Source organism: Candoia aspera, chromosome 8 (genome assembly GCF_035149785.1).
Source record: "Candoia aspera isolate rCanAsp1 chromosome 8, rCanAsp1.hap2, whole genome shotgun sequence".
NCBI classification, from domain to species: domain Eukaryota; kingdom Metazoa; phylum Chordata; class Lepidosauria; order Squamata; family Boidae; genus Candoia; species Candoia aspera.
The window spans coordinates 34,654,782-34,673,899 of NC_086160.1; the positions used below are offsets into that span (position 1 = coordinate 34,654,782).

Consider the following 19,118-nt stretch of genomic DNA (forward strand, 5'->3'; position numbering starts at 1 on the left):
AAAGAAGCCAGGCCCCAGCATCAGTGATGAGACAGAATTATGTTTCATGGATCATGGATTCTAGACAGCCTGGGTCTGAACTGGAAGCTTATCCACCCAAACCACAGAAATGCTGCAACCTGCATGTAGAGAATCAGAGGGAAGGGACCTACACTGGAACTAGGCTTATCTACTCAGAAGTAGGATCATGCCTAGCATGGTCTAGCTCTACAGATTGGGGCTGATCAGTGCAGGCTTGCTCAGACACAGGCTAGATGTTTATTTATTTAAGGACTCTCCTGAATGTTGTATACTTCAGTACTAACTCTCGGTGACAGCCCAACCATACATACTCCATATCTTGCTTCAAGCAAAAGAAGTCTCTTTGGAAATCTTAACCCTTGCTTGGATTTGACAGCATGAATTGTCTTGCCCTTGAATCTAGGTTTCCACTAAGAGTTTTGTATAAATAGAAATCTGGACTCCTAAAATCTATGCCTTAGTATGATGAGCTCACTACTATGGTACTGCTGATTGTCAGCCTTGAACTCTTGCTATTTGATTTAAGTACCATTAGCCAGGAGAGACAACTTTGAGCATCATTGTTGAAGATTAACAATTCAAAATAACTAAATACGATTTTACCTGTACAGTTTTATCTTATACTTCAGTTCTCAAACTTTTGGAAAATATAGTACTTAAATATTGTAAAAATAAACAAATACTTTTGCCCATGTTACAAAAGAGCTCATTAATACAATCACAAAGATTGGTCAGTCACTTGTGACTTCCATTGTACTGGATTTTTTTCTACATTTTCATGCTTTGTTTGGTTTCATTTTAATCCTGGTCCTCATCACCTTTTGTCCTATCCAGTTTCTTTTTGAGTATAGTCTTTAGTATAAAGACTATACTCAATTGCCCACCCTCAATATATGGGGATGCACAAGGTTCTTTTATCCAAGCTATTCTATTTAATATTTACAATGATCCACAGGAAGGTGGAATCCAGTATTAGGAGCTGGAGGTCTGCAAATATACTTTTCATCTAATTCCAAAGGAGCTGTGAAAATGAATAAACAATCTAGGTTTCTCAATGAATTTCATATGTAATAACTGACAGTGTGGGGGAAAAGGTGATAAGAAAATAGAAGAGATGGTTAATAGAAAAAAAATTGATTCAGGAATCAATTTTGTGGCTTGTTCTGGATGGGTTGTATTCTTTTTAGTTTGGTGATAGAGCCATACAACCCCCATTGTATGCCTCTGTTTCAAGTGAAATGACAGTTCTCCTCCCTGGAGAAGTCAGATCTGCTAACTTTTATTCATGTCTTTATTCATGTCTGTATATTTTGATATGGTTATCAATATGAAGCTGCCCTTGAAGGGTGAGAAACTGCAGTTAATATGAAACATGACTTCCAGGCTGCTTTCTGGAGTTCAGTATATGAATCATATTACACTGATTCTGTTTTGGCTTTATTTTGCACCAATTTGAGATGCTGGTTATTATCTATAAAGCTCTAAATAGCTTGGGACCAGAATACTTGAAGGACATTTCTTTAGCCCTGCTAGCAAAGTTTAAACATGGAGAGGCAGACTGGAAAACATTACTGAGAACCAGAAAGCTAATGAGAACTAGGCCACAGATGCCATACCAAACATTTGAGACTAAATCACAGAACATGGAAATACTTAAATAGAAATATGTAAGCGAGCTACTGGTTAGAGCAGTGTTTCTCAACCCCAGCAACTTTAAGATGTGTGGACTTCAACTCTCAGAATTCCCCAGCCAGCATGTTGTTGAGGTTGAGAAACACTGGGTTAGAAAATATCAAGAACAATATTAGAGCAGAGCAAAACATAATTCTGAACAGCATTATTGCTGGCCTTTTCAGACCCCTTTTTTAGAACAGTTGGTGTTGTATCGTTAAACAAGACTGTAGTATGAAGTATAGATTCACATTCCCTATGTGATTTCCTTTTCAGGAATTTTCAGTTTTATAAGTTTCAGAAAGAAACAGTTGCTGAAGGGACAAAATGTAATTGGGAGCACTGTATGCTAATGGAGGATTTAAAGAATCCAAATATATATAATTAAATGCCAAGTTTTCACAGAAGGGGAGCACATGAGAAGCAATATTAAAATGATTTCAGCACAGAACCTGTAATATAAAGGTCCACTGCTTGCATAGGTTTGTTTTGTACAAGGATACACATGTAATAACATTGATCACAAACACAAGTGTCTCCAGTTCACAAGTTAATTTTAACTATAAGTTGAACAATAGGATACCTGTCTAGGATAATTACCCACAAAGGAATAAACTTACTTGAAATTAGATCAAAAATTTAATACTCCTCACTATTAAAATAGAGATGGTAACATCTCTATTTTAAACGAACTACATGGAATGTTTTTCAAGCGGCAGCATTTCTTTCTTACTGACTTAGGATATATGTCTAAAACATGGATTGAGTTTGGCAACATGAGGATTCAAATAAGTCTACTGGGTTCTACTGCCATTTTAATTCATTGCAAAAAGAATCTAAAAATACATGGGAGAGGGGACATTTGCCATGAATTTGCCATTATGCCTCATTTAAAATGTCTTTACAAAATAAACAATGTGAATTTCTTGATGAAATAACATCATATGCATAGATCTTAGTTTTTTTCTTCCTTTTACATTGGCAAAAATGAAAAAAGTCATTATAATTATCTTAATTACCATCAGCACCAAATTAGCAAGAACAAAGCTAAATGTCCAAGAACTAAATCATACAACTGGAAGGGTTTTTATTCTTGAATTTAAAAGCTAATCTTTTTGTCTGATGTCTATAATCTTTGGAAACATCACTGTTTGTTCATGTCAAATCAACACAAATTGTACATTGGTGTGGTTCCACCTAAACATTTCCCTGGATTCTTACAGTTTACCCTTTAGCATATAAAAATAAATTATCTTCAGGACAAATAAAGTTCTCATCAGATATTTTCCAGTGGGCCAATTTACCTGACTGATGTCAAAAAGAGCCATATCTTGGGCCAAATCATACCTGCTTTGAAAACAGCTTTTCATCTTCCAAAGGGCTGTTTACATTTCTATGTGGGTATATATTCAATGACAACAATATTTTCACTTGGTTTTACAACATTTATTTCATTGGTCTTTGGATTTTAAGTAATTAGTAAGTGAATTACTAAATGAATAGAAGAAAACTCTGTTAAAAACAAATGGATTCATTCTTTGAATCTACAATACCATGTTTCCAGAAGACCTTGATTACTGAATGCATTATTAATCAAGTCTAAGTGTTTGGGACTTGCAGGCTAGCAGGCATTCTAAGAAAAAGAGTCAGAAAGTATTTACACTGAAGTTTGTATGTGGATTGCTGGCAATGGAACCAGTACCATCCACTTCCTTATTTTTTTGTGGTGACTCAATTAGTAACTGAGAAAGCTGAAGTAATTTGGCTGAAATTAGAAGGGTCCGCGAGTGGATTTGTGCCTTACACTCCCTATCTTCTACTCTTAATTTGAAAAATGACAATACAAAAAAATGTTTTAAAGTTGAAAATCCAGCCAATAATTTCTACTTGTAGAACAGCCATTTTGTAGCATTTGTGACATTTAGAATTATGACTAATTATTTCAAGTCTGCTTATGGAATTCACTTGCCAGAACATCAGAATGGGAAGATGGTGTAGTCAAATCTGTTTAACTTAATAGCATATATTGAATTAAATGTAAGACTTGTTCAGAAGCATTCAGCCCACATTTCACATTTCCTCCAAGTTTGGAATAAAGTGTTCTTCATGACATGTGCAGTGCTTCAGATTGAACTTCAAAAAGGTGCTTTGGAGCACACATCAGAACAAATGTAGAATCTTTTCGAATTGAATTGAAGTATTATATTGTTCTAAAAACATAATCCTGGGGAGGTATATTTGAGCATTTTGGAAATACGAAGTGATTGAAAGCAGCATTAAGTATTACATATTCCAGGAGTGCATCAAAATAACAAGAGCAGATTAAAGTACTTTTTTTGAAGGAAATTTTAGTTAGCCCGCATGACCGAATAGGATAATCTGTTGTTTTCACCACAAATATAGCTATTGGTAATGAACTGTCTGATGGGATGCAATCTACACATATTTTTAACATCTCAGACACTATGTTCTAACTTGCTTGCAGAAAAGCTATATTCCTGACTATACTATGGATTGTTCTGAAAGAAACCTACTCATATTAATGCCATTTTAATACATGCAAATGCCTAATGAGTGACAATAAAATATTGTCAAATACTATCTGAGACATCTCTCATGATGATGGACATTGTATATTCAGCAAAGGCTTGCATTTTAAGGAAACAAAGGGTAAGAGATCTGAATTGGCAATTAACACTTAAGAATTCCTCTTTCTAGGCAGAAAACAACCCTATTTCACATTCTTTCATCTTCCTTATATGTTATCTTCTCCAACTTGATGCATTCCAAATATTTGTACCATGGTTGTTGTGTTCTCCCAGTGGCATGCCATTAGAACCATTCAGAGTATTATATGAATTTAATAAAAATCATCATCATCATCATCATCATCATCATCATCATCATCATCATCATCATCATCCAGGGGGAGCATTTAGACAGAATAAGAAAATAAGAAAAAAGTCTGCAGAGTACTATGTTAGGAATGGCTGCTATAAACTTGTATTTCAATACACATCTTTTGAAGAGACCGATGAGAATGTACTGTATACACGAATGCCATTTTTTTTGTTTAATATTAGCTGATTCAAATGTTGTCCTAGCCAATCCCACCTGAATGTAAGCAAAAACTTTCTAAAAGTAAAAGCAGTTTGAGCAATTATCACAGGAGGTGGGAATATGTGTAGCTGCCAGGGTTGGTTTGACTGCAATCCATGTTCTGAAGAGGGGGTTGGATTCATTGGCTCCTTCCAACTTTATGATTTTAAGACACATATTTCTAATTAAAATATACAAGTGACAACAATTTGTTGTGCAAGTATCATTTCCAAGTAGATTAAGCCTTACACTGAAGATACAGCCACATATCACCTTTAAATGGCCCTTTTTCAACAGTATTTCTAAGGCTCTGTTATGTTGTTTCCTCTGCAGCCATGATGAATGCAGTGAAACACATTCAGTAACATGATTGCTGGGATTTATTCCATGTAAGTATATGAATTAATTAAATGAAATGGAATAAGTTAAATAATTGATCATTTCCCAATGGCAAAACAAGGCAGAATACACAGAGATATATTTTAAAAACATATCATCCAGAACTGATGAAGGCCTTTAAAAGATCAATTTGAGGCTAACTGCAAAGCTTCAATTGGGAATATACTTTTACTAACATTATATGATTTATTGATATCTTAATAAAATATAAACAATTGCTATAAATTTCAGTAAATCTTTTTTACTGAGATTTTTTAGTACTCAGAAGACATCTGGATACAACATGACACATTTATAAATAGTTTTGTCAGCACTGCTTGACAAAGCATTCTTAACTTACAGCATCAAGGGAAATGCAATGTCTTATTCAACCAAGTACACCATTATGCAAGTGAAATTTAATTAGCTACTAGAATGAAATGTAAGTGACCATCACTTAAAAACATAACTTGCATTGAATTTAAAGATCTATAGTAGCCTAACTAATGAGAATTAATTCAGTGAAAATAGCAAAGATTCATTTGGAACTTAGTCCTATTCTCAAGATTTGAGTCACCAACGTAGTTAAATTTATTTGCCTGTTGCTATGGTAATAGATTTAAAAAATGAATTTCAAATAGTTTTCAAGTGAAGAAGCACATACACAACTTTTCCTCTGATAATAATGTTTTTGGATCTAATACTATATCTTATAGTCAAAGAGGTATTTGGAATGAAAGAACTGAGAATGTACAGGATTTTGCTACAGTATTTGCAGAAAAACATTGGAAAAGTTGTTTGTCAAGTGAGAATGTTGGCTTATGTCAGATGCTATTCTGATCACAGAAGATAACAATAAAGTATGGTGGGGCTTCTCACATGCATCAAAGCCATTGGCTCATAACCAATAATTATACTATGAAATGTATGTCTAGCTTGATCAAAGCACTGTTTATCCAATACCAAATAACACTCATGGTGAATTACACACTCAATTCCTGTTCACACCACAAGCATGTGGACAGATCACCACTGCATTTTCTCTTATTACTAATTGTTATATGCATGTAGAAATATATACAGCATAGAAGAAGATAGTGAACTAAATAAGGAATAGACTAAATGTGTGGTTATTATGCATATAATAAGCTTTGCATGGTATTATGGGACTGGAAGTTCAAACCTTGATGCCACCATTTTCCTATACAAATCAGAGAATATCTCCCATGCTTCATTTTTGCAATGGTCCATAAATTAGGATCCTTGTGGAACTGGTTCTGACTAACAAATCTTATCACAAGGCATAAGCTTTCACAAGCTGCACTTAGTGATGTCCATGGAATGGCTAAACTGAAGTAAGATTTAAATTTGGATGGTGCGGGGCTGGGGGGAATAAGGGGTAGACAGGGTGGTTATTCAGATGCAGTTAAATATGATTATATGTGAGACAAATACAAGTATCTTATCAATTAACAATTGCAAAATATAACACTTGTTTTCAATAGAGTATTTAAAATAATTTTTTAAAAAATATTAACATTAGCTTATATTATATTCTGGGAGTTATTTTTAGATAATCGGCATATTAATCTAATGACAGTGAAGTTCTGGGTGCAGTTTTTAAACATATACCTAAATCATAGACCTGTGATCTTATGGAGTGGCTAAACTGAAGTAGGATTTAAATTTGGATGGTGTGGGGGTGCATTATAGAGTGCATTTCTTTAAAGACCCATTCTCAGTTATATTATGCATGAAGATCTCTGTGTGGCTTTTAAAGGTATTGCAAATGTCTCCTTATGAAATAGAATAATTTGTGGAACAAAAAGCAAATACGTTTAATATTTTAATAGCTTTGTTTTCTCAAGATCTACACTAGTTTTTCTCAACCTTGGCAATTTTAAGACGTGTGACCTTCAACTCTCAGAATTCCCCAGCCAGCCATGCTGGCTGGTGAATTCTGGAGTTGAAGTCCACACATTTTAAAGTTGCCAAGGTTGAGCAACATTGATCTACACTGTTACATATTCCTCCGAAATCTTTTACTCAAATATGGCTGATCTAAAAAATAATATATAGCCTACTTATGGACAGGAATGGAACAGGAGCCTTGCCTCTACCATGATCCTTTCTACAGAAGAGAAAAAGCTCCCATCAAGAGGAATTTATACACACTGCAATTGTATAAGATACCATTAGATTGCAATCCTACAGTTCTTTGTATAGTACTTCATGGGCCATATCACTATATGGCCCATGAAGCACTATACCAAGTGCTTCATGAACGTAGGCCCATTCTCATACGTCTTAGACTCTGAACCCTGAAGTGAATATAGAACATCACTTCCTTGACAATCTTCAGGGTAGGGTATTTCCAAGGAAAGCAAATTCTGTCCTTGGAAAGCCTCAGAGAAGTTATGGCAGGGCCTAAGTAGATGGAGGAGCTAAGAGCTAAGAATCTCTCTTAACCCCTCCCCTTTTTCTTAGCCTGACCTGTCTTACAAGTGTGCTTGTAACGAGTGTGCTTGTAACTGCATTTCTTTAAAATAGGTGTTAATTGTTTATTATAGTTGAAATAAGAGAGATACAAACACTTTTTCTCCCTTTTTGTCTGCCCCAATAGACACCAGAGCTCTCTGCAGAACACATTAGAATTTACCTCTTTACCTTACTTGCATAAAAGTAGCAAAGGAATCAGGCAAGAAGGCCACAAATACAAGGTTTATCCAACCTGATGCACTCTGGAGACCTAGTATTAATGAAGCTGATAGCTTCCATTTGCAATCAGCAGCATGAGAAATGGTTGTATGTGAATTTATTTGTTTATTTATTTAATTTTTCATCCCGCCTTTATTATTTTTTTTATAAATAACTCAAGGCAGCAAACATACCTAATACTCCTTCCTCCTCCTATTTTCCCCACAACAGCAACCCTGTGAGGTGAGTTGGGCTAAGAGAAAGTGAAACCCAGCTGGCTTTCAAGCCTAAAGCGGGACTAGAATTATGGGTATGATAATCCCGCACATTTGAAGTTCACCCAATGGGGAAAGTTTGCTACACGTGCTTACTTGGGGATGGCTTCCACTTAATTCACTATGGAGATATGTATGCAGTTACACCATAGTAGTCTGAAAGAACATATTCTGTAACGTCTTGGCAGAAGACAATAAAGGGACTAATATCTCCCTCATTTGTCTGTGGTAATATCTGAAAAGTGTTCTATGCTCTCTCCTGTCCTAACTTTTACTAATGAAAAAACATCCACAGACTCATTATTTAGATTTAGGAAAGTCCATAAAATAGTGGTCCCTTATTAATATTTTGATCCCAACATATTTAGGACTTTAAAGGTATACACAAGGTGAGCAAGTCTGCAGAACTCTGAAAACTCTGGGGGAGTCCCACCCCCACAACCACATTCCCCCAGAGTTTAGGGGGAATCCCCTAAATTGCTTTTAAAAAAAACAATTTAGGAAGTTCCATAAAAGACAATCTTTTATTTATTTTTTGTCAGAATTCCACATTGAACAGTACTTCATGAGGGATTCTGGAGACATGAAAATTGGAATTCTGGAGGCCACATCACACGTGCATGGCACATATGATTCATAAATAATGTCAAAACCTACAGCCTAAGCAAAAATAGGAATATATTTCAAGAACATTCCTTTACAAAATATATGTCTTTCTGGTCATGGAAAGCATGGCAAACATTCACAAGAAGAATACAAGTCTGGTGGCTGATTACTTGTTGACATTTAAATACTATTGTTTACATTTTCAGTGCACTTTTATGTCAAGTCTTCAAATATATTGTTAACCATATTATTGGTTATATATAATATATCCATCGCTCTCTCTCTCAGTCTCTCTCTCTCTCTTGCTCTCTTTCTCTCTTTCCAGACATGCACATACACTAATTACTTTTTTTGGGCAATGTGCATCTCTGCATCCGTTTCCATTGCTGAATATTACAGAGTGGGTGAACAAATTGGTGCAGCCTTCCTGTTGCTAGGTTCATGCTGCCATCTGGTGGACACTTTTCTGAAGCAGCCTTCTAAAAGACTTAGATCACAAGTCCCTGCCTGTATGCTTTGAAGTAAGGCCCACTGAGTTAAGTGTATCTGCCTAGCCCTGGGTTCTTTTGTAAAAGGTAGCATTTAATATTATATCTTTGTCAATAGCACTATCAAATCAAATCAAATTTTATTACAGTCATAGACCAGCATAAATTGCACTATTTTTGTCCTTAATTAAATATATTTAATAATGCATACTTTTATATAATCATATTAAACTATTTATTTTTCTTTCTTTATCATTTGCTTTTGAGTATGTTGTAATGACATTTATAAGCCAAAGACAAAAATGTAAGTCTTCTCAGCTATCAGGTCACTATCAGGTCACATTCACTGTTCTTTTTAAGAAACAATTTAAAAATGAAACCTCTTGGCAATTTTTAACTGCATTGGCAGGCGTAACATGTGAATTAAAGCAGTCTTTCACTTACACTGAAATAAATGAATACCAGAGTTAATACTAGAATAATTAAACAATCATATTTCCTGACTTTCTCATCTCAAACATCTATTCCCAGCTTTCCCCTGATATTTTTTTAGATAAGGTCGATCAACTCTAAAAAACATGTCAGAGATAAAGAACAATAGGAATTGGAGTCCAAACCAAGTGGAGAACCCCAGGTGGCAATAACTGATATATTCGTAGCTTCAAATCTTCCTTTTTCTTTCTTCTTGCTGCATTCCATTTAACTTTGACGTTTCTTCCTTGATCTTTGGTCACAGCTATACCCAAAAGTATTGTATTTACCAGAAAGGAAGGCCATCCTGAATTTAATAAAATTATTATCCCCACCATGCCAAGAAAGATTAGACCAAATATCTTATATTCTCCCTTAGTGTATTCTTCGTGATTCCAGGACAACCTTCCATTTAAAGGTTATCTGTGTAAAATTCTAGCCTTCCTTTAAGGTCTGTACAATCCACTCTGCAAAATATAAGTTATTTTGGCTTCTATATATCCTGTTTTTACTTGATGATTTTACTTGTTCACTTGCTTTTTGTTACAGTTCAATTTGGCCTATGCAAAGATACTGCTAGCATAACTCAGTTATGACATTGACTTTCTTAGCAACTTTAGAAAACAGTTATAGTTCACTTTGGCGTAGGTTTAGTTTCATGCCCATTAATAATGAGTTGCTACATATTTGAGACTAGCATATCTGAGCCAAAAATGAAATGCAGATATCTTCTGATGCTTTTCAGTAATGGCACTGTAAGTTAAAACTGTCATGTAAGTAAGTTTTGGGTGACCCGTTGATTCATCTTCATCAATAGAAATCTAAGTGGCCTCAATCGTTAAGATGCCAACTGTTAGATATGACTTGGCCAATTTGATTCTCTGATATGGAGTACTTCATGAGGGAAGGTCTTTGAGAGTGGTTTAATAGTTGCAACTAGTGCAAATCAATGCCCCCCTCCCCTTACGTTGTATATGGCATGCTTGTGTGGCAAGCTCTAATGGGAACAAATTAGGTACAGTGCTATGCTAAAGGCATTAGAGTGATTTATAAGCCCCCAAACAGCTCTGGACCAAGTTGTCTGAGAAACTACCTTCTTCCATGGGTTTTCCTTGTTTTCACATAGTCTTCTTACTATGACATGACCTGCTGATGCTCATTTAATGGTGGTATGGAGAAAATCATTTTCCAGTGTGGTATTTGCTGTATAGAAGCCACCAAAATTTGTTCAAGTTTTATTTATTTGATTGGCAATCCCTGGATACTTCATTGTCAACTAATCAGAATTATTGATGAGATGATGATGATTGGTAGTTTTAGTACTACATTTTAAAAATATTTACTATAAGGAATTTGGGATTTTTAACAAAATAAAAAGCAGTATATATTCAAATAAATAAATATTAATAACCCTTAAATTATACCATTGGGAAGGAATCTAAGGAAGGTGTTGGGGATACAGTTTGTTTCCTGTTGATGGAACTAAATAGGAAAACAATGGAAAGCTGTTTATGCATTGATCTACTACACCATCTAGCTCAAGTGATTATTATCTACATTACTTCTATTTCCCTCAATATGCTACAGTGAATATCTAGAAAAACATTTTTCATTCCTCTGCTGCCACACTCAGGTTTAAAACTTATAGTTAAGAGGATAAGAATAAATTAATAGCCAAGAATCTTACCTTCTTTGAAGTTTATATCAGCATTTGAGCCGTAGCAGTTATCTAAATTAGCCAAATGCTTTTACAAAGGCTGAAGAAAACACTAATTCATATTCACTCATTTATATGCAAATTCTTAAAAAGAATCCACATTAGTAAAACAGTGTTATAAGGTAACACATTTATAATATATCCTGTAATATGCGTATTAGTAGCTTAGGAAGCAACTGCAGAATAACAAGCTGGACAGAGAAGTTTTGTAACAGTCTTCAGCAAGATATTACAAGATATTATAAGCTGTTTTAATTTTTAAATTGACACTGTGATGTTAACATCAAAATATAATACACTTCAATTTGGGTTTCCTAATCCAAATACAATAGGCCTGAACAGTGACTAATATTATATTAATTATATTATGAAAATTCCAGACAATTGTGAGTTAATTACATTTCAAATGTTACAGGAATATGAATTACAGCCAATAAATGAGAAACCTGCTAAGGATGAAGGAACAAGCCCATTAATCTCCTGGTCTAGAGCAGGCCCAGGGTGAAGATGGCAGTCCATGTAATATGCTTTAGTGACCATTTAAGCAGGGAGTAATCATTTGGCAGATACAACTGCACATTTTTTCCTACTATATTTGAACGACAGTGATGGCAGAGGATGAAGTCATATATTGGGCAGGGAATTATTTTTCTTAAAATGCTTCACTTGAATCATATGCAAGCCTGTATCACACTTGGGCGTGTATTTGTCAATATATTTGGGGTGTGACTTCTATGTTACCATGCAGAGTTATCCCATCCCAGACTAATAGGGACAAACTTATGAAGGAGATTCTCATTCAACCTGAATCTGCAGACTCAGATTCAGAGTCTGGGATCTGAATCTCAGATCTATTTGAAAGGAAGGTCTTTGGGTAGACCTTGCCCAGCCAAGGGCAGTGGGGGCTTTGGGGAAGTGGGGGCTTTGGGTCAGGGCTCTTTGGTGTCTACCTTTGCCCTGAATTACAACTTTCTCCTGAGGCCTGGTCAGCCCCCATGCTGGGCCTCTTCAAAATCTGCTAAAAGCAAACTGTTCCTCTCAGCATTCAGCTCTTAATTTTGAGGGCTGTGGTAAAATTTTTTCTTACTAAGTATGAGTTGTTGGGCATGTTATAAAAAGTTCTATGGATTATTTTTCCAGACGTTATTGATTTATTTTATTGTGAACTATCCAGATTTTTTAAGATGGGGTAATATACAAATATTTAAATAATAATAATTTCTTCCAAGCTGAATTTATTTTATTTATTTATTAAATTTACATAGCTGCCCATCTCATGCTTGTGATTCTCATATTAATGTATTACTTCTCTAATCTTTCTTCTTCCTTCTATCTCACTCCCCCTTTCCTCCCTTTTCTTCATTGTCGAACTTCAATTCTTTGCCCCTATATAGCAAGAAATGTCTTTTTTTTCTTACCTTTTCTTAGTATGACTGCATATCAGTCATACTAAAAATAATAACAGTTTTAAACTGTTATTATAACATTTCTGTATAAAATACCTGGTTATCTAGATAAATACTTTATTTCTAATATTTTACCAAACTTAGATATTAAAATGGTTAATCATCTCTCTATAAAATATATTATTATGGTTTGATTGTGACTTTCTTATTGAGACTTTTTTCTGAAAAATAAGATGTTAGTAAATTGTTAAGTATACAATAAATGAGTTAATTTGTATTTAGTTGTATTGCTGGGTCATTATAATCTTGTGCTTCAAAGTATTATTGCAGGTTCATTTAATGTGGATTATTTTTCACTCTCTGACTAATTGTATCTTGTTTCCTTAAAAGTCTTGTGTTTATTTTGATTTTAAATATTTTATAGTTCTCCATTTCCTGATCTTTCAAAGTATATACTTAATCACCCCTGGTTATCCTAGTGGATTTATTGATTCTTCTGATCTTGACTGTACCACATTTCTGAAAACAGGTGGTAAGGATTATTCCTTCCTAGAAACCTTTCTTCTGCCCTAAAAAAGAGAGGAGAACAAATAAAGAAAATGTATTCTGCACATACTCAGAAGCCTTTTGGTTAAGTTCTATTCTCAAATCTGAGGCCTATGCTTTTGAAATGAAGATAGATTTGAGAGCTGAATCCTACCTGTAATAATGGGGTGTCGCTATTAATCACAAAACTACAGGGCTCACTGAATAATAATAACAATAATAATAATAATAATAATAATAATTATTATTATTATTATTATTATTCTACCAAAAGAATCAAAAGAGTCCTGGATACATGAGCAGGAATGAGAACAGTCGTAAGTTTTCCTTTTGTTCAACCGTCTTCTGGAAGACTGACATTCTTTCCTTCTCCCTCTCTCTCTCTCTTCTCTCATAAAGAATTCAGTGGTACCTTTAACATCACTAATTTTGAAATGTTGTGAAATTCAGTGGTATTATCCTACTTAATAATTCAATCAAGGGATGAAAATTGATATTGCCTACAAAGGTTACGCCACAATAAAATAAGTTGAAGATGGACTTGGGAATGTTTCTGCTATGACAGCTCTTACCTTCAATATGTTAATTTTCACTGCAGGCAGCTGCATTTAACTATAATCTCTAATCTCCTGAATGTGTAGAATGTGCTTTTCAGTCCACAGGTTAGCATTTTGGAGTTTATGAATTTGAAAGCTTGGAATTAACTCTCTCAGACGATGACAAAATGACAAAGTACATTTCTAGTCATTCTAGCTGGGAGTTATTTTTCTACTCAGGCTATCATGTGAGGAGTCTATCCAGCCACCATTTTCTCGCTGTATAACTTTTAGGGTGTTGTATTGTTATTCTACAATCTGCAATGTGGGCTCTGTATTCATTCAATTCCAGCCCAAAAATGGTCTGTAGGATCAGGAATCAACAGTTTCTTGGCCATTCTACTGTATCACTGTAATGAATCTAAGCTCAGTTTTAACAAAGTCTAATTCAGTGATGAACATCTCAAGATATATTGTTAAACAACCAGGTGTAATAAAGGACACATTTCTATATGTAAATAATTAAGCATAAAAAATAATATAAAGATCATGGCTCTTAGTTTGGTAGTAGCAGCCACAACAGTCTGTTGTTCTATCAAATCTGTCCCCTAAAGAAATGTGTATTCCAGTTAAGGCTTGGATAAAAAACCAAAAACTACCAACAATAACAACAACATAAAACCAAGCAATTTCAGATGTGATTTTGCCTCAGTGTTGTTTTTGTTATGTGATCTCTGCAATAGCTATACCACTTCCCTTATTGAAGCCTCCTGGAAATTTATTTATTTGTTTAAAAATATATATATATACCACCTTTCCTTCAGGAGCTCAAGGTGGCATATACATCACTCTTCTCTACCATTTTTACTCATAACAACTACTCTGTGAGGTAGATTGGAATAAAAGAGAGTGACTAGCCCAGTTATCCAGTGACCTTCTGTGGAAGCAGATGGATTTGAACTAACCTTACAAAAGAAGAATATCAGGGTTATACCAAGAAAGAGAAGGAAGGCCGGGTCACGTGTTGTTCTGGATATGCTAAAGATTCAGCGAATATATGCCAAGCAAGACTGTTATTCCAGTAATACTCATTCTAGCAACATTACTGCGTATAGGAAGAGCCATTTCTACCCCAAATTCAGAACTTCAGTGCCTTCAGTTCAGTTTTTTCCTCCTCAATCAAGAGCAAGCTCCATAAAGTGATGTGATTTATTGAGAAAGAGATAGGGGCAGTATAATTCTTGAAAGGTAAAATTGCAAAAAAGAAAATGGCTGTTCAGCATTTCCTGCAGCTATTGCTTTTCAGAGCAATAATCCAGCTGCAGCTTTTTGGTTGCTTCCTCTAGCACTCTCTTGCCGTGTATCTTTTGCCAAACCAAGCAAGATGTCAAAGGTTGAAAGAGTCATAGGAATAATTGTGTCTTTTAGTGTACAGCCTATATGGAATCTTGTTCCTGAGACAGCCATCTCAAGGGAGAGAACAAGCTTGATACAAATGATCCTCTGCCATGTGCAACCAACCAGCCACCAATACATGATCCAGAAGGAATACCTCAAAAAATATATCACCATTACTCCCAATTTATCCACTCCAGCTTATTCTGTGTATACCACTATCATGTGGCAAAAGATACTTTTTCTCAATACCATTTCTATACTGTATTCTACAGAACCAAGCATTTTCATTGTTAAGGAAAGGTGGAGAGATGAAAATACAGGTTCACTATGCCCTTTTCTGTAGAAGGATATAATAGATTGTCATATATGAAGGTAAAAAAGATCTAATCATCAGATTTAATATTCCTACCCATTATATGCAATAGAAAACAAACAAACAAACTACTCCCCCAACCCCAAATAGTCCCTTATGACAAGGGAAATATAGAAGGAAGAATTAATTTCAAGAAGCAAATATACCGGCATAACTGGGGTGAAATTTAGAAACAAAATAGAGAAAATCACACACCCCACTCGGACATGTGGGCCTCTGATATTGAGAAGGGTGGGGTCTTTCCTGAACTGAAGTGAATTTATGTAAAACAGAGAATGAGAACCTGGGATATGCTTGGAAGTCAACTGAATTTGCCAACATAAATTGTACAATCTAGTTTGAAAGGTGGGAAAATGGGAGCATGGGGAGACCACGGTGAGAAGGCAATCATAGCTAGATGGACACTCCATAGTTTAAGCTCCTCAGCCCTCCTCCAAGATCTCCCAGATATTTTGGGAGAGATAAATGCCAAAATCATTACCCTCACTCTTTGCATCATTTGCCGAATCCATAAAGGCAGATGCTGCCCCAACCATGCCAATCTAGGGAGCACACAGGTTCACAAGGAGAAATTGATTACTCACATGCATTGGTGACAGCAAAACTGTTGGCCACCTCCAGATTGTCAATGTGTGGTGACAGTCGGAATTCTGAGGTGGAAAACTGAACCATCCCTACACGAAATGCACTGTATTCCTGATCTGCTCCCCTGGGGAAGAGCCCTCCTGTTGGATGACAGACAAACGTAAAAACAGAACGAGAGAGAGAGAAAGAGAGAGAGAGAGAGAGAAAGACAGAGAGAGACGGGACATCAGTGCTGCAGGCTGAGCTGTGGGAGTAACAGTCCTGCTAGGAAAAAAAAGAGATCTTTAGCGAGTAGCCTTGGAACTTGCCTCAGACCCGAATGGCCTCGAACCTCACTCATCTTAAGGATGGTCTGCCCTAACCTCTTGGTCATATCTTGCTGCTTTTCAGCAACTGCATACCTTGATTAAGTTTGGTGGCCAGGCTGGGGACTAGGGGTGTGTTAATTCTGGATATCCTACAGCACGTTAGGATATGCACCCTTCCCTAATCCAGACCCCTTCGGATTTTTTGATTCATCCAAGGAATCCAATTTCATGATTTCAGTGGGAGATTAACTGTGCCTTTGCAAATATCATCCGTACAACTGGTTAGGCAGAAGGGGTTCTTTTTTAAAAGCCGTTTGTGGAAATGGGCTGTTTCTTTCAGTGGGAAAGGAATATAGCTGGGAAGCAGTCATCTGAATTGTAGAATAGGCTAGGGGAAACTGGTCTCTAATGAAGGCGTTCTTAGCATCCATTTAGTTCAGCAGAGAGGCTCAATTTAAGTTTCCGTGCCAGGACTTAGGGTGGAATCAAATCTCCTCTAAAGGAAGAACCAAAAAACACCCTTTGGGGGATGAAGACAAAAAGATCTGCTCTCAAGAGGGCACTCACCTATTTGTATGCCGTTTGAGGAGACCCCCCAGATGAATCCCCAAACCAAAAGAGCCGGGAAAAGAGAAATCTGCCGAATTTTTTGCATTGCCATGAAAAGTAGAGCATCCACCGAGACACGAAATATTCCTCTGCTGCTGCCGCCGCCGCCGCCGCCGCCTCCTGTTCCACCCCCGCCGCCTCCCTCTTCCCTGGCCGTTTCTCGCTCAGCAAATTAGATCCTCTGCATATTGAGCAAGCGGCTGAAGGACCAGGCTGGAGAGGACTCCCAGCAGAAGGGAAAGAATTTGGGGGGTGGAGGGGAGCTTTGGCCCGCTGCTGCAGTGCTCTTGGGGCTAGCCCAAGGAAGGAAGAGGCGGCTTGAATGCAGTTTTTCAATGCTGCTGTTGTGGTCCCGACGCTCCGGTACATCCAGCTCCTTCGTAGGCAATCACACACATTCACCCCTCTCTGTCACACACACACTCACGCGCGCACACACCACACATGCACACACACGCACGCACTCACACAGACTCCAGGCAAGGCAAGCGAAAGAAAAGGAGCAGGCGTGCGCGTGCCCGCCGCGAGCGCGCCTCCGCCCCCTCTTTGCTCGCCCCGCGCAGGCCTCGAAGCGCTAGTCCGGGACGCCTTCTTGAGAGGGGAGGGCAGTTTCCTGTGCGCACGGTGCTCCTGGTAGCGGGGGCTCGTCGTTTTCAGCACCGGGGACAGCGCCAATGAAGCCTCTATTCCAAACCAACCCCTTCCTCAGCCCGCCCCCTTATGCTGCAGTGAATCTCCCCCTCCCACGGCATCTGTGATTAGTTTGCCTCCCTCTCCTCTCCATCTTATTACAGTAAGTATAGCCTTCTTGCCTGAGAAAACATAATGTGGGTTGCACAAGATGCAACTTAGAAATTGCCTGGCTTTCAAAGCTCTTTCTTCCCCTCCCCTGTCCCCAACTCCAGTGATTCAGGGAGCACCTTGGAGGAGGAGCAGTTTGTGCTTGCTTTGTACATGCTCGCTGCTAATCTCTTCTTAAAAATCTTCTGCGTTGGTGTGCTGGAAGAAGCTGTTTCGAGGAGAAATGGAAAGGAGAAGCTCCCACCTACAGGATTCTGCTTCCCTGAAATTCTGACTAAGCCATCTGTCCGAAAGGGGCACACACCCACATACACATACAGGGGATGCAGTTAAATTTGCTTCTAAAGACGCTGACTGACAGGTCTTCAGGTTCTGCATATAAATGTTAATGAAAATACTGGTAGGTTCGCCATTCATGCCACCGCATTGGATTGCATGTAAGAAATTAATTCCATGCACTGAAAGTAGTAGTTGGCGTTACTAGTTGCTGTTTATTTGTCAAAAAGTTCTTCAAAGGCCACAATAGAAATAAAGTGGGGGTGGGGAAGGATCCCAGATTATATTCCAGTCCAAAATCAGTTACCTGAATAATAATTTAGGGCAATGATTTTTAAAGTGGAGGTAATTACCCCCAGGGGAGTAATCTGAGCATATCCTGGAGTAATGGAACAATTTGCAATTGCTTGAGTTGTGAGGATCCAGTTTGGAACTGCCATGCCTGTGTAAAACAACAGCCTGGTTTTGGGAAGGAGGTTGTGTGTGGGGGGGGGAGGGGGGAGGGCGGGACGCAGGGAAACAACATTATTTGAGTCTGGAAAAAAACGGCTAAAACAGTGTAAGAAGCTCTGATTTAGAGCAAAGAGAAGTAAAGCCATTAATGATAGCAATGTAATTTATAGTGTTTGAATTTTAGGGCAAGTCGACATACATTTTAAAATACAAATTATTCCTATTAAAAAGACTGGAGTGCAGTTTTATATTTCCTAAATACTAAATAGGATATCTTTAGGTACCAATTTATTTATGGTACCTTACTCTGTACCTTACAGACTCTCAACTACAATGATGGAGAGTATTCTTTGTTTTAAAACATTTAGCTTCACTTTCCATTTTTTTAAAAAGTCAAACACTTT

At 36.9% G+C, this 19,118-nt stretch overlaps 1 protein-coding gene across 3 annotated transcripts in view; it reads right to left on the reverse strand.

Annotated features, from left to right (window-relative positions):
* Positions 1-17,615, reverse strand: part of GRIA2 (glutamate ionotropic receptor AMPA type subunit 2) — a 78,689-nt gene extending 61,074 nt beyond the window's left edge. For all 3 annotated transcript variants that reach the window (XM_063309820.1, XM_063309818.1, XM_063309821.1), the window contains exons 1-2: positions 17,143-17,615; positions 16,267-16,407 (exon numbers count right to left, since the gene is read on the reverse strand). In XM_063309820.1, coding sequence (XP_063165890.1) covers positions 16,267-16,407; positions 17,143-17,236 — 235 coding nt within the window. In that variant the 5' untranslated portion in view covers positions 17,237-17,615. The remainder of the gene's footprint in view (positions 1-16,266; positions 16,408-17,142) is intronic.
* Between the last annotated feature and the right edge of the window lie 1,503 nt (positions 17,616-19,118).